This window comes from Anguilla rostrata, chromosome 3, assembly GCF_018555375.3.
Source record: "Anguilla rostrata isolate EN2019 chromosome 3, ASM1855537v3, whole genome shotgun sequence".
NCBI lineage: Eukaryota > Metazoa > Chordata > Actinopteri > Anguilliformes > Anguillidae > Anguilla > Anguilla rostrata.
In genome coordinates, this window is record NC_057935.1 from 62,955,120 (window position 1) to 62,971,195 (window position 16,076).

At 39.0% G+C, this 16,076-nt stretch overlaps 2 protein-coding genes across 2 annotated transcripts; both read left to right on the forward strand.

Annotated features, from left to right (window-relative positions):
* The first annotated feature begins 312 nt into the window (after window positions 1-312).
* Window positions 313-5,263, forward strand: cdx4 (caudal type homeobox 4). Its single transcript, XM_064329223.1, has 3 exons — window positions 313-972; window positions 3,712-3,857; window positions 4,408-5,263. The coding sequence occupies exons 1-3, from the start codon at window positions 537-539 to the stop codon at window positions 4,639-4,641; spliced, it is 816 nt and encodes a 271-aa protein (XP_064185293.1). The 5' UTR covers window positions 313-536; the 3' UTR covers window positions 4,642-5,263.
* A 2,018-nt stretch (window positions 5,264-7,281) lies between these two features.
* On the forward strand, window positions 7,282-15,783 carry chic1 (cysteine-rich hydrophobic domain 1). Its single transcript, XM_064329228.1, has 6 exons — window positions 7,282-7,447; window positions 9,029-9,083; window positions 10,303-10,458; window positions 11,064-11,120; window positions 11,913-11,972; window positions 12,396-15,783. The coding sequence occupies exons 1-6, from the start codon at window positions 7,305-7,307 to the stop codon at window positions 12,444-12,446; spliced, it is 522 nt and encodes a 173-aa protein (XP_064185298.1). The 5' UTR covers window positions 7,282-7,304; the 3' UTR covers window positions 12,447-15,783.
* The last annotated feature ends 293 nt before the right edge of the window (window positions 15,784-16,076 follow it).

The window sequence follows — 16,076 nt, forward strand, 5'->3', positions numbered from 1 at the left end:
ATTGAATTGAATTGAAATCTAATCGCAGATGATGATCCAAAATGCAGCCAAACCCACAGCTGGTGTTTTACAAAGGTTACCAATAGTCTACGTATATTGGCTATATTAAAATCAATTAAATAATTACGATTTAATTAAATGTGCAGTGTATGACCTCGCGTGAGCTGGATTTGTGGTTATTCGGTGACTGAACACTTGAGGTGATGCGTACAGAGGTCACCAGGGAAGAGGTGGGTTTGGCGGGGATACAGGGTAGTCATTTGAATGCAAATCATATGGGGTTGAGGAATCGTCTGACGTCAGCCACGCTCTATGGTATACCTTTGCAAGCACTACCTTGTCAACAGAACTTAATTATGTGCGACTGAAACACATCGGAGAGTACCTCGCCTGACCACGACTCAGGAGAGCTGCATTGGACTATACAACAGAGACACAGCAAAAGGGACAATTTAGCGCTCAAGGAGATTTGAAACCGGGCAGTTTTTGGGGCTATTATGTCCCCTTAAAAAGATTTTGCATTGCATTTGTGAATCATGTATGTGGGATACCTGTTGGATAAAGAAGGAAGCATGTACCACCAAGGGCCCGTAAGACGATCCAGCATCAACCTCCCTCCACAGAACTTTGTTTCCACGCCACAGTACTCCGACTTTACCGGATACCATCATGTGCCCAACATGGACACTCACGCGCAGTCCTCGGGGGCCTGGGGCTCTCCTTATGGCGCACCGAGGGAAGACTGGGGCGCGTATGGACTCGGACCTCCGAACAGTATTGCTACGCCTATGAGCAACTCGTCGCCCGGACAGGTTTCTTACTGCTCTCCTGATTACAATCCCATGCATCCTCCAGGATCTGCAGTATTGCAACCGCCTCCAGAGAATATTAACGTTGCTCAGCTATCCCCTGACAGAGAAAGACGTAACTCCTACCAGTGGATGAATAAAACGGTTCAGTCATCTTCCACCGGTGAGTGGTGGGGGGCTAAACTCTTTGGGAATCTGAAAAATGTACAGTTGAATGGCTTGTTTCAGCTACTATTGCGAAATGCAATGTCGTCAGAGACCTCTTAATAATGAGTCATTTTGGCTTTCTAGGCGAAAAAGGGAATTCAGTCGCATGTGACAGTGCCGCAGTAATCTGACAGAATGCGACATAGAATGACGAGCGTTTAATTTCCCCTCTCCAATTAATAAGCATCGGTGTAACCGAACATCTATTAATTAACCAGCGAGAAGGCCTGAATGCCATCTTTGTTTTAGGTTCCACGCGCCAGCTTTGAATAATCTATTGTGGATAGCCACTATTAAAATCAAATCTGGAAGGTGAAATTAAATTATTAAATTATGAAATATTTAATGGGGTATAACTTTAATAAAAATGGAGATGAACACGTCGGTCCGCTAAGCCTGTCATCCAAAACATTGAGTCGGTCTTAAAATAAGTTTCATTGTGCGATTAATTTCGAAGGAAATGTAAAATCTATTACAAGACATTACAACTGTTGTAATTATAAATTAAAGTCTAATTGACATTTAATGTGCTATGTTTGGTCAAACATGTTTCCATGCCTCGTTTCATCTTCCATAGATGTTTGCGTAATTCTTGTATAATATTTCTTGTAATATTGCTCTTTATTCACGCGATTCAAATGTTCCGACCCTATTCGTCAAAGTATAGTTTTCTTTCTTGAAAAAATTAAATGATATAATCGTTACTGGTGTCTACATAGCTCACTTTGAATTTTGGCTGCTACCACTGGTCAATCTTTCGGCACAAAATTAGACGTACATCCAAAATTTGGCCCCATAAAATTTTCGTAACCGACAAGAAAAATCTAAGGGTATACATTCTATTTTGAGACAAATAAAAAGTCTAACTGATATTTAAAGTGCGATGTTTGGTTAAACATATCTCATAACTACATGGTTTCATGTTACATTTCCAGATGTTTGCGTAAATCTGTGAGATTTTGCTCTTTATTCATGTGATTCAAATGTTTCGACCATATTCGTAAAAGTATAGTTTTATTTCTTAAAACTGTAAAATGGCATAATAGTATGGTATGTCTTTATAGCGTTTACTTCAAATCTTGCCTGTTAACACTGATCAATCTGTCCGCGCAAAAAGACGCACCTCCAAAAAATGGCCCGATAATTTTGAAAGCATCTAATTTTTTCTTTATTTAGTTTGCTTAACAGGCGCTGGTGTTCTGCTTCTTTTTTCAAATAAACAAAAAATGGTAATTAGACAAAATATGATTCTGATAACTACATGTATAGCCTATATGTTAGATTTTTTCGGATTTATGAAGAAGGGACTTGGGAACTAAGTGTTGGGGAAAGGCGCCAGGCGCACTTGTAATGCTAATATTTCTACTGCCGTTAACTAGATGTGAGGTCTACTTTTCCTGGGCTTCATTGTCTCAGGTTTTGAGGGTTATCTGTCATATTCAGGCGGCGGTCCCTTTCAACACTTCTTTCTGCTTTGATATGCACCAACGTGTCTTCCGCGGTTCCCATTCTTCAGGAGTTATATTGCCGGAAAGGGCGACGAATTTCACAGCAAATAAAGACCTCTGGCCCCTGCACATTATCTGAGATACTACTTTCAGCCGCATATTGACAAAATAATTGCCATACAGTCCAAAAACATGCGCATATTTATATTTTTTATGTCTTTTATGTCTGGTTTTATCCAGACTACGTTAACAAACGTTAGACCTTACAAATAGCTAGTTGCTAATTTTTTACTAAAATGTTTAACTTCACATACCAAGTTATTTGCATTTTAAGTCTCATACATTAAATACAATCATATTCGTCAATTAAGTTATTAAGCCTCATGCATTATTTTTGTGTACATCTTAAAACCCAGTTTTACATTTTTAAACGGTTATTTTTTAATTGCATTGTGTATTTAGTTACAGCCTATCCTTGCTTGTTGAAAATGGCTTGATTTCAAAAATAAATATCATTTTAAAATTGCTCCCGCAATTTAATTTTTTGTCTGAGATGAAAGGGTGCCGACTTTTGTTTATGGTTTGTAAATCAAACAAGACAGTCTTGATCGAGGCCAGAAAAGTTCTTGCGATACTGGCCTTGTAACTCTTTTGTGTGTCGTGTGTTGCCTCTTAACACATCAATGGAGTTTGGGTAATATCTTCGAGACGCTTTGTTCTGCAGTTTGTTCAGAAAGTCACATCAAAGAAAAAGAGGTTCAATTTGCATATCAGACAATGCAAAATAGTCTGAAACGCTGTTATGAGCTTTTACAACAAGAATACATTTTTGAACGTTTATTGAATACAACAGTGATTTTCCAACTTGAAATGAATCAGGGAGATTATAATAAAAATAGCCTATGAGACATTATTATTATGGTGTTTTTAACAGAATTTCAGTCCTTTCGTAATTCCACTAAATTATAACTGTTACTAATTTAATCTGATGATGAATTTTCGAATATTTTGAACGTTCATACAGTGCACATGTTTAGTTTTGATGCACAGGGTGCACATGTTAAGTTTTAATGCACAGGATATCGATACACTTTACACACATAATTATCTTTCTTTATAGAAGTTTTGCATTTAAATTATAGGAATATTTTTAATTGTGGGTATCTATCCGCAATATAAACTCAACCGGCACAGTCACTGAATTAGGAATTGGTCTGTTATTAACATTGTTCCCTCTTTCTTCTCAGGAAAAACGAGGACGAAGGAGAAATACAGGGTCGTTTACACCGACCACCAAAGGCTGGAACTGGAAAAAGAGTTTCATTACAATCGATATATCACAATAAGAAGAAAGTCTGAACTGGCGGTGAACCTTGGCCTTTCGGAGCGACAGGTAAGTTATCCCAAAGGCAATATGAATGGTTGCCTATTTGTGCAGGATTTCGCAGTGTATTCAACCGTAGCATTATTCTGTCGTCTTTTTTAAAAAGCTATATGTATAGCAGGGATATTATTGTAAAGCTAATTCAATGGTTTTAGTACCCATATGTCTTATTTGAACACACGAAACAGCGTACAAACCGAGCAGCAGGTCAATCATCACTTGCACATCACAAGTTTTGACGAGAAATTTCTACATTTTCAATTGAATGGTAATACATTAGGCCAACTCATTTATCCTAATTGCTAATTGAAATGATGCGGAGGGGACCTTCTATGACACAACACAGTTAAGTTCACTTGTGAGATTTGTAGTTACAACTGATGTGCGAATTAGGCTACAAATTTTAGTTAAACGAATTTACGATTACCGACGCAGCGTTTCTCGAGAGCTTTCTCTTGAAACAGGTGATAGGCTGTCTGGATTAATGGATAAACATGTTATATGCCCCTGAAGCTCTGTTGAACTTGTTTGACGGTATTCCTGTTTCATGTGTTTGCAGGTGAAGATCTGGTTTCAAAACCGCAGAGCCAAAGAGAGAAAATTAATCAAAAAGAAGATGGGCCAATCTGATGGAAGCGGGGGATCAGTGCACAGTGACCCAGGTTCCGTCAGTCCGCTGCCAGTACCCGGGTCATTGAGTCCATCGGATATTCACAGCTCTCTTTACCCACCCACAGGAATGAACACCTTGCCACCACTTGGGAATATACAGCAAGTGACTGTTACTCAGTGAATCAGAACTTGGAACTTTCAACTAAACTGAGCACTCCGACACGCGTAATGGACGATGAGGCAAGACTGATGCTATTGGATTTATAAAGTATTCCAAAAGCAGATTTCCTTTCAGACACGTGTTGTGGATTACGATAAACACGATCTGGGTTTATTTTAATAGCTACAAAATGCTGGAGGCTCTTCAAATATTGTTTTTTTATAGAATAGTTTTTTAAAAAATAAAGTAAAAAAATAAACTGATGTGTGTCCGGTTCAAAAGCTAAATATTATAATGGTTTGTGTTCATGTCTGGTTTTATGAAGATATAAATATCATTCTCTGTATGTGGCGAGCGTAAAAGTGTTTGTAAATAAAGAAATAAATCCAGATAGGCTACTTGCAAGGATATACAGTCAGACCGGAAGAGGAATGGCTGGTCTCTGGAATAGATTCTGTGACCATCAATGTTTTAAATGTTGGACTTCTAAACCCCTGGTATTGTCTTTAATTTTATAGACTAAGAACGCTTCTTTGCTGTGCACAAAATAGGTTCAATTGTTACCTTAAACGTCCAAATTATACGGGTAGAACGTTTGATGAAAACGCACAAATTGTAAATAAAATGTTTTGCAATTAAATTATTTCCTTGTTTTATGAGCAATTCGTTTAACTTGCACCAAGGAAACTGAATAGGTCATTTCAACGAGAACAAACTGAAAGGTATGAAGACAAGTTATTTGTTCGGGGATTCAGAACAGTATTTAGGGAAAACTTAATTCACATATTATTGACATGTTTTACAAATGATCGACGGCAACAGCACTGTGTGCTTAGCCTATTTAATTAATCAAAATGTGACCGTTCAAAACGGATCATGTTCGCTGATTTTTCGGTTAAACCTAATTGCTTTTGCAAATAAACTAAAATATATACACTTTCAACATCTATTTAGAACAACTTCATGTTATTGTAAATCATATAAAAATAATTGAACCTAATAACTGTTTCACAATTTAACAAGCCATTTGTGATAGTGAAATTGACTAAATATCTTGTTTAAGCAGTGGCCCCTTCCAAAAGTAAAATGGTTAAGGATTACTATGAGACCTTAATTCGGGTTTGAATAGTGATATATTTCATTAGTCAGCTAAATCCTTAACCCGACTCATGTGATGACAGAAATAGATTGCAGAAAACTTTAGACATTCTGTATGGAAGAGATGCAAGCATTTGGAGCATTGCATTTGTTGCCATTGGCTCTGTCCCTTTCTTCAGGAGTATTTTTCTTTCTTACTTTCTGTCTTGCACACGTATTGTTCCCAAACCTGTTTTAGCAAAGTTACTGATTTCAAACTCAATGTTACTTCAACATTTCAAAATGACTATTTTAACAGCATGAATTCTAAATTATGTGAAATAGGCCAATAAGAGATATGTTAAACATTTTGTGATAGAAACAAAGCTACTAGAACAGTCTGAATATTATGTCTCTAATAATGTGGGGTAGTTTCTTTTTAATTAATTGGCAGTAATATGTTAGTCCTAGTTAGCATATTAATAGAGCTTGTATATTTTTGTTGCAACTAACATCCAGTACTTGTAGAGAACTCCCAAACGCCATTAAACTCACATTGAAAAATGCTATAACTAACTTTCAGCTGCCAAAAGATTAGCTGAAGTAGTTCAAGTGATGACATTTGAACTAGATAACTAGTTTCTCATTTTATTGCCAAGCAGATATTTATCTGAAACTTTGAGAACATGTCAAGGTCTGCTGATGGCAAGGTGAAAAATGGCAACCTTGTGGCCTTAGTATTTATTTATTTATTTTTGCACCTGCGGAGTTAGCTTCAATAATGAGGCTAAAGATTCTGAGTGTTTTGCAAAACTGACTTTATCAATGGAACTGGCTGTTGGGAACACATAGTATCCCTGACTGAAAGTATGATAATGAGTTTGTGTGTCACCGAATTTAATCCAGTATAAGGATTATATAAATTCTACTGAAATGTGCAGTGGAACTATATGATCATTTTGTCACGTCAAATGTTCACTACTAGCTAAGTTACCCAAAACAATATAAATGTAGCCCATATAAATGTAGCCCAGGGGGTTGGCAACCATGGTTCGGGAGTGTCAGTGATGTTTCTGGTTTTTAAACATAATCATTAATCTAATTATGCAGTTACTGGTTTGGATGGAGCAAAAACCAGGAGCATCTCCGGCACTCCAGAACCAGGGTTTCCTACTTGTGTAGCCTGTAGGGTAGGCCTACCTAATTTTCTCCTGTGTTTCTAATGATCGTTGCCGTAACCGATTGCATTTTAATGACACTGTTAGGTGGAATTAAAATGTAACACACCGTTATTATGATAAACCCCACGTAAAGATTATCCAAACTCACACACCGCTATCATCTATAGCAGGGGTGTCTCCTATAATCCTAAAGGGCTGATGTAGGTGCAGGTTTTGTTTAACCCAGTCAAACAATTGTCAGAAATCTATTAGTTAATAACAGGGTGCAAAATGGGCTTAGCATTTCCCCCTAAATAATTAATTTATCGTTATTCATAACAACGTACTTGTAAATTATTCCGACAAGGGTTCTCTGGCAAGTAAGGTCATGTTCCGCCTGCACAAGCGCGTGCCGATTGTTGCCGAATGACGTAAACATGAGACGTCATGAGCGTCCTGCTGCCCAACATGGCGGACTTCGACACCATCTATGAGCTGGACGAGGAAGAAGAGCGTGTTGTGAGCGAAGAACACCTGGCTAGATATTGCCCCGAGCCCGTGATTATGCGAGGGGCTGGGCACATCACCGTGTAAGCAACTAGGAGCCACAGCATTCTTCACCTGGCCGAAATCATCCCATTATTTGTACTTGCACTCCAGCGTCTTAATTTTTGTCCGTGCTCTGGGGGGTAGGCCGGGCCAACAGCCAGGCTGTTTCCTGCTTTGTGACAGCGGTGGCAGGCGAACCAGGCAGTTCGCGTGATAGCAAGCCCGATAATTTATTAAGCGGGGAGAATGTCGTGTATCGCGAGTTAGCTTTAGTATAAGACTTCCAGTTGTTGAAATTCTATAGTTGGCTAGCCACTGATCTCGCTAACTCGAGTAAACTAGCTAGCTAACCAGTTTAGCAAGCTAATGTTCGCTAGCTCCTGCTACGTTAGCTAAACTCTGGCTCACTTTTGTTTTGATAGAAAACGGCAACACCCCTTTAAGCGCAAAGTGAACTCTGTTGTGGATATTTTTCAGTTAGTCGGATGTAATTATTCCGGTAGCTACCTAGCTGCGGATAATGTTAGTTCGTTGTCATTATGAATCTTGCAAGATAACTATAGCTAGCTAATTTAACGGTAACGTCTCAGTTGATCTAGATGTCATTTGCTGACGTTATCTACTTATCAGTAGCTAGTTATTTCACTAACGTGATTACCAAATACGTGTTAGAGTAGTATTTCCGAAAATGAGTAGGGTTAGTCAGCTAACTTTTGGGTGACGTTAATGGTTGGCTGTAAAATCATTTTCATTGTCATTCTGGTGCATGTATGGAAAACGTGGAGTGAATACCTAGCCAACTAGTCTAGCTCCTATGGAATACTTTGCAACTAAATGCGATTGACTATGTAACGTTGGCGATATGTCCTAATCTGGGTTTGATATGTCCTATAAATCAGTTGGTGTTAGCCTACGTTTTATATTGGTGCATTTTGGGAACTATTTCTCGCCCGCAAATAACGCTTCTTCAGCAACAAGAAAGACTGCTGCTTGTCCTATTCCTTTTAATAAAAAAAAACGTTTTTATTGTTGGAATTTCATGCTACTCCCCGTAAAGAGTGTGTGTAATATTTGGAAAGTGCTATGGACTGTTCAAAATTGGATCCAATTTCAAACCACAGTTAAAAAAATACATGAAAATGCATGTGTGTGCATTTTAGTGGTCCCAAAAAAACTGGAAATATGTCTTTTCATCCAGTTAAAACTTGGTTATATTTTAATTCAAAACAGCCCCTTAAACATTCACCTGGACTTTCATAGAATGCATTGATTGGGAGGAATAATTATTTGGAATACATTACATTTTTTTGCTAATATAATTGATGTTAGGCTGTGTCAGAAGGATATGATTGGCAGTGGTCCATCAGTCATAATATAGTAAATTGCCTTGTGCACTAGTGTCTCTACAGCATACTGTAGCAGCGCTCAGCAGCACTTGATTTGAAATAATCTTCAGCATTAAAAAACGTGTTTACACATTATGAAATTGATATATATATATTGTATTTTGCTGGTGTTTTAAGAAATGTTGCGCACTTGTGGAAAGAATATGTAAATAACTTAATTTTGAATGTTGGATATGTGCCATTTTTAATATAAACTTTTTTTCTTCTATCTCAAAGGTTTGGCCTCAGCAACAAATTTGACACCGAATTTCCTTCAGTTCTCACAGGAAAGGTAATTTAATCTCTTAACTTAATGTGCAGTCCACCAAAAAATTTCTTGTTGCAAGAGTTACTGCTCATTATAATATTAAAGAAGACCAGTTACATCCAACAAGTGAGCCAAATATGACTGTTGCGCTGTCCCACGTGACCCAGGACGAATCAAGCATTGCGTAATTGCTTCTTTCGTGTCCGCTGAGTGGTTTGATCTGCTAACTATGCATTTCAAGGGGTGTTACAGTGCGTCCGAGGGCAGCTGGATGCGCCAAAGTGGGCGCTCTGTCAATGAGTAAGCCGTCTATGGGCCCCGGCGGCCCGGGACCCCAGTGTTGGCAGGACACAGCTCCAGGTGACAAAATAATGACCGAAAAGACTGCGCTGTGCACAAGAAAGGGGCGCTTCCTAGGTCGGACGCTGGAGCACAAAAAGGCCGAGGGGGAAGGGCAGACTGAGGGAAGTGCGGGGCAATAAAATGTACCTCCAGTATTGTGACCCTGGGTGACATGTGATTGATGAGGTCATGATTATGATGATTGAGGGGCGCAGATCGGGCCTGCTGGGCTTTATACTGAAGTCTTTCACCGTTTCCAAAGAGACCTTTGCATCCTGTCATAAAAGATTACGACCCGGGTTTTATGGCGTACATGCCCAGTAAGGAATGAGCAAGCCATTCATGTTGTTTGGACGCTGCAGCCACAGGCCGCAAGCTTATCTCTCCTCTTCTTCTTTTTTTTTTTTTTTGTCCCTCCTTTGGCCTGGAGAGACAAAAGCTTGGTTAGCAAGTTACAAGCATACGATTTAGAGATCCCATCTGATCTCTGCGAAACATCTGCAAACATCTACCTTTTAAAGGAGAAGAGAGAGAATACTACCTTTGATCTGCTAGACCTGGGAGCTCTTGAGGAAAGAATGCAGAGATTTTTTTTGTCTGTGCCATTTTAGGAATCTCTTGTTTCAGACTCAAAATGCCCTGACAGACAAGGCAATGTTACTTGGGTGTTGTTGGATTTTTTAAATCGTTTAGTTGAGTGGTCCATATCTCGCCATGTGATATAAAGCCTCATTAGGTTTTAAGTAAATAAATCCCTGAACGTAGTCATGACTACACTGAGTGAAATCTAAATGACCGATTGAACTGAATTTATTATGATTGGTATTTATTAACTCTACTAAATCCTTTCTCTGTAGTTCTCTCCGCTCATTTATCCTCATCGTTTTTTGGTCGATCCCAGGTGGCTCCAGAGGAGTTCAAGACGACCGTGGGCCGGGTGAACGCTTGCCTGAAGAAGAACCTTCCGGTGAACGTGAAGTGGCTTCTGTGCGGCTGCCTGTGCTGTTGCTGTACGGTGGGCTGCAGCCTATGGCCTGTCATCTGTCTCAACAAGAGGGTGAGTCACCTTCTCCCTCCTGCCCCACATTAACCACTACTCAGCATTTCCATTTTATAATGCAAAAGGCATTAGTTTGGTCACTTACTTTTATATTGCATTTAGCAGGCATGCTTAACCACAGTGGCTTTCCTACCCAGGTTACTTTTTTTTAACATGCAGTCCATTTATAAAGCTGGATCTTTACCAAAAGCAATGTCAGTTAAGTACCTTGGTCAAGGGTATAACAGCAGGATAACTGGGATTTGAACCTGCAACCTCTGAGTGGCAAAGCACAGTTCCCTGTACTTTATACTGTCACACTTCCACATTATATGTAATTATAGTATGTAATTGCCTCAGTACAGCTCAGAAGAGTCTGTAGATCATGTCCCTGGAAGGCACTACCGATTCTTAGCCCCTGGACCACTGGTCTTAATTTTATTGGTGACAAAAAAAAAAAAACAAGCTGGTTAAAATAGGAGCAGAGTCCATAAATGCCTCTTCAAGCCTAATATATTGGAGGCTTGTTTTCAAGTGGCTTTTACTTGCAGCCCGTGTGAAAAGTGGGACTGCCTGCAGAAAGCGTCATCTGTTTTAATTCCTGGCTCTTTTCTTTATTGCAGACAAGAAGATCTATTCAGAAACTGTTAGAGTGGGAAAATAACAGGTTGTATCACAAGGTGAGTGCTCGGCTGAGCTGGGACCCGGAGTATAGAGTGAGGGCACATTTGCATGATGCCGAAGTTTGTATTTGTTGGCCTGGATACAAATTTTGAGTACTGCAAATGAAGCAATTCCATATTTCAATGCCTTTTGAACAATACTTTTGCTCTGCAAAATAACTCTTTCCCTTTAAAATACCGGTTTGCCCTCCAGCTCTTTCAGCCTGATCTAGTGATAAGGCTGAGAGTCTAACCAGACCAGGAAAGGGTCAGTGGTTAAAAAGCCATGTTAATTTTGTTGTGTCTCAGAGCAGTGATTCACAGCTGTAGTAGCAGGCACAAGGCCCACAGGAAACTCTTCAGGGCTTATGGCCAATAAACAGCCTCACCCCAATCTGAGACCGGCCTCCCTGAACAGATAGCGCGTGTTTCCAGAGCAGCACGCCTACTAGTGATAAGTTTCTTTTATTGCACCACGGTCTGTTCTCTACACGAAGTCTGTGTACTTTAGCCTGAAATTTATGAAACGCATAACTTGAGCTTTAAAATTCTGTAATATTTTCCTTGAAGGATTAAATGCAATTGCTATTTGAAAGAATTTATCCCAGAGAAGTTTGTTTATTTGGTCTCAAGCCCCCACTAATGCCAACGGGGGCCTTTATTCGGCCGAATTTACAAGCGCTTGGTACATCTAACCAAGCGCTTCACATCAGTTTTACTTCCTCAGAGAGCCTGTAAAATCTGGGTGATTAGCTGTTAACTGTGTCAGTCCCCTAATTTTCCTGTCTCCCCCCCCCTCCTCCCCCCCAGCTGGGTCTGCATTGGAAACTCAGCAAGAGGAAATGTGAAAGCAGTAACATGATGGAATACGTAAGTTTGGACCGCGTGTCAGTGGCTGTTCTCATTTTGTATTTTGCAGTATTTAAAGCTGCAGTTTTTTACATTTTTTTTTTTAGAAAGATATCTGGGAACGGTCGTGCTTTTTCACAACATTGCAACTGTTGAGAAAGTTACCAAATGCCTCCTTAATTTATGATTGTAGATCGTGCTGAGCCAGAGGGCCATGGGTTTTCGTGCACATTTAAATGATATTAATGTAAACAACGTGAGTCTGGAAAAAAAACATCCAGCTTTGATTTGAAGTTAACTCAGAGGAACAACAAACCAACTAAATGTTAAATGTCCAGTCCCTAAGTTGCTCCTTCTAGTTTGGAACTAGAGGGTTCAGCGTCACACAAGGAAAGTCAAGTCTTTTACTAACACACTTTCTCTCTCTCTTCTTCCCATCTTCAGGTTATTCTTATAGAATTCTTGCCCAAATACCCTATATTCCGACCAGACTGAGGAGGCCGGGGGGCACTGTCCTGTTGTGTGACCTTTCATTCCTACCCTTAGTGCCTTGTAGATATGTTGGATTGACGGTCTACACTGCTGTGTCGTGATACCCCCCCTCCCCCATCCCAACCAACCCCACCCCTCTGACCTTGTACAGTAGAATCGCTACACTGTCACTTTGCTTTAGAGCACATTTTGCACATTTCCTGATATGGTAGTAGATGCTCCTATTTGTTGAGTTTTTATTTGTTAGTTTTAACAAGCAAGGTAATTTGCCGCTGGGTGCTGATAGGTGCTGAGAAGTGAAAAAGATAATACCACAGCGTGCGTATATCCCATCTCGCTATACATGTACACATCTCTCCCCAGCGCTCAGTAAGCCGCTAAGCCAACATCGCGAACCTCACGCTGAAGCCTGAGGTCTTTGGAAAGAATGCAGCACCTACAGGTGGTTGTGCACAGTTGCCTTATGAGAAACCGTTGTACTGAGACATTCAACGGCAGACGTGTCGCCGGTCAGTTAGAAAGGAATAGAAAAGGGTTTGCAAGTACCACCTGCTTGCCAGTTTGCGTTTCCTTTCATCTTATACATTTTTTTTTTTTTTTTTTTTTACTAAATTGCAAAGTTAACGTAAAGGAGGAGGAGGAGGAGGTGGCTGGATTATTCTCACATTTGCTTGTGGCAGCACCATACTTTCTCCTGCACTTTGGAAATGACCTTCTGTACAGGGAATTTGAGAAACTATCCTGTAAATATCACTTTAAGACAAGATGTACAGTGTGGTATGCCATTGTTTACATAATGTAATATAGCTCAATTTGTTTTTGCCAAGATATTATTATTGTACTATAGATTTGTTTATGAACGATGTTTGAGTAACTTTCCAGTTTGTACGGACCTGTTTACCTAGTAAGCCATATGATTGCGATGTTCATTAATGCCAGTGTGAGGACTGAAAATTGCACTTGAGCACGTGGAAATCCAGAACTAAAGTGTAGTATTATTGAGGTCTGGATTCAGTGTGCTTTACAATGACACTAGTGGTATATGTTACATGTAGTTTTTGCCAACTAAGGAAGAGATGACACTTAAGACAATTTTTTTTCTGAGTAAAGTTGTTCATTTCAAAACTGAAATCCGTCATACATGATGACCTTTTAAAAGCAGAATATTCACTGCACTTCTTTATTTTGTTTCAACAATTCTGTGTAGCTTAGTTTTCATTTTTGTATATTTTCAATGCTGTACTTTTTTTTCTCACCGTAGCTGTGTTTTATGCAAGTAGAATGTTACAGGTTAAATAGTAACTTCACAGAAAATCTGAAATTTTAATATCGGTGTCTCAGAGATTAGTACGTATGTGAGTTGCAAAGAAATCAACCAGTTTCACTGTGGACAAATTTGTACACACTGATGTACATTTCTCTGTTATAAAAGACACTTTTGTAAAATGAACAGTTAAATATTTTTCAGCTTTTTTTCAAGTTTCTTAATCATTTTCAATTTTAGTCCCTTCTAAGATTGGGTGAAAAAAGTAAATGACAGCAGTTATTTTAAACTTTCACAGAGGCGTACGTTTTATGGTGAGTGAACTTAGGTACATTTAATACTGTTGAATATGAATGTGCTTTACAGTCACTTAAAAACATCACTAGACCCAAATTTTGCTTGGTTTATGGTTAGTGAGAGATCAGCATTAGCTGCTGTTGTGTAGTAGTGCGTAATTCAGAGCAGTGTACTTCAGCTGTTGAGCCCCTGCTCAGAGGACACTTAGGGAAAGGGGTCCTTGCGTTTCCAAATTTTGGCAAGGAAAAATTGGTGCCCCCCCCCCACGCAAGCTTTTTAAATGAGATGAGGCACCATCAATTCCAGACTAGCTTATTTCAATAAGATAAGTCCATTTTTTGCATATGAATTTTCATGGAACCGCGACATAATACTGTCGGTGTTCGCTGAAATGAGTAGGTTTTTAAATATATATTTTTAAACTATCGATAAACACAATAGTAAAGGTATCTATTTCAACATAAAATGAGAGATTTTTTGTGAAGTTGCTCTTTAAGGTTATGTTTAACCATACATATCACTTGTTATGTTCAGTGTTAGTCAAAATGGCGGGATTAAGACTGATCCCTGAGTTGTTTCTTAAGAGAGCGGCGGTGCGAGCGAAAGTGAACTTAAGAGTGAAATTTCCTGTCTTAACAGTGTGGAGGAGGGTCGATTACTTTTCAGCGTCTGTCCCGTTCGAAAGTACTTGTAAATGTTTATCATTACTCAATTCTCCAGGAAAGTGGAAATAAATCATTTACTTTGAATGTTTTCCACATTTGTTATGATCAGTAAGTGTTGACATTGTTCTGATTTTGTTAAGTTTTTCCTGTTGAAACTGAGGAGAAATTTAGAGTACTGTTGATGGCACAGACACCAAAAGTTTGCCTGCTAAGGTTAAGTTTAGTACAACAAAGAAGTGTTTGATCAAAGTGTTTGATCAAACCGTGATCCTGATCAGACAAATAGAACATTGGCTTTGGTTACCTCTCAGCTGTCTTCTTCAGCTGTTTGAATTTTACCTCTGTCCTGTTACTTCAACATATTGTGGTTTATAATTCCTTTGTCATGAAAAGAAAACTACGTATATAGAGATAAGCAACAGAGCTCACAACAGTAACAATTTTAGTGCAATCTTCAACTGAAAACAAGTGAAAGATGTTAATGTCCAAATAGTGCTCGTACAATTATTGACCGCAAGGTTTCAATGTATTTGTTTTGGTCGGTCCAAATCGAATTCCTGTTACAGGGTTGACAACATAATTTTAGGTAGAAAAATGGCAATAACAAATATTTGCTGACAATATCTGAATATCTATAATGCGTTCTGTAGCATTTTTATAATGGCATGATGAACAAAACGCTAATAGCAGTAAGACGTCTATTTAGCTTCATATTATGTTTTTTTTTTTTTTTTTGTCCATTGTTGACACAACACTTATGGCATCTTTATGGAGGTGTGCTGCCTAATCACATGTTCATTGTTTTACCACATTACGGCTTGAATTGAAAGTCAATACGGTTGGTTGGAATACCTAAACTGGAGTTTGTACAATTCAGTTGCAACCATCCAGCACTTCTACATTGTACTTTGTGTGTCTGATTCAAGCCCGGTGGAACAAATGTTCTATTCAATGTCATTTAGGCCACAGCAGACTCATCGTGTGGGCAAAATGTAACGGAACAGGGTACTTGGGGGAATGTGTCTAAACCACCTGTCACCTGTGTGCCTGTGAGATGGAAGCCACAATTCTCATTGAAAAACTCTTAATAAAATCTGAGGGAGTTGCATACCGACTTGCAGTAAGGTGCTTATTAATTTTCTGTAGTTAATTTAAGATGCATGGGACAAGGTTATAATGGTGATCGCTTTTATTGATGGCATACTTTGGGAGATTTTGTGGCATTAAAATTGCCCGCGTGTGAATGTCAGTCAACCACATTAATGCCATGGCATTCATCCTTTATTCCACCAGTTGAAGAAGCAAAATTGAACATTCACCAGGTGCTCTGAAAACTAACAGGAGTGTCGAGACAAACCGTTCACATTAATAGAATCTTGGAATGAAGGCTTATGAAAAGGGTTGTGG

Excerpts from the sequence above, each read along its gene's own strand:
- cdx4 (XM_064329223.1), top strand. The coding sequence starts at position 537 with ATGTATGTGGGATACCTGTTGGATAAAGAAGGAAGCATGTACCACCAA. Across the intron at positions 973-3,711 it reads GGTTCAGTCATCTTCCACCG|GAAAAACGAGGACGAAGGAG; the intron begins GTGAGTGGTGGG and ends CTTTCTTCTCAG. Across the intron at positions 3,858-4,407 it reads TTGGCCTTTCGGAGCGACAG|GTGAAGATCTGGTTTCAAAA; the intron begins GTAAGTTATCCC and ends ATGTGTTTGCAG.
- chic1 (XM_064329228.1), top strand. The coding sequence starts at position 7,305 with ATGAGCGTCCTGCTGCCCAACATGGCGGACTTCGACACCATCTATGAG. Across the intron at positions 7,448-9,028 it reads GGGGCTGGGCACATCACCGT|GTTTGGCCTCAGCAACAAAT; the intron begins GTAAGCAACTAG and ends TCTATCTCAAAG. Across the intron at positions 11,121-11,912 it reads ATAACAGGTTGTATCACAAG|CTGGGTCTGCATTGGAAACT; the intron begins GTGAGTGCTCGG and ends CCTCCCCCCCAG.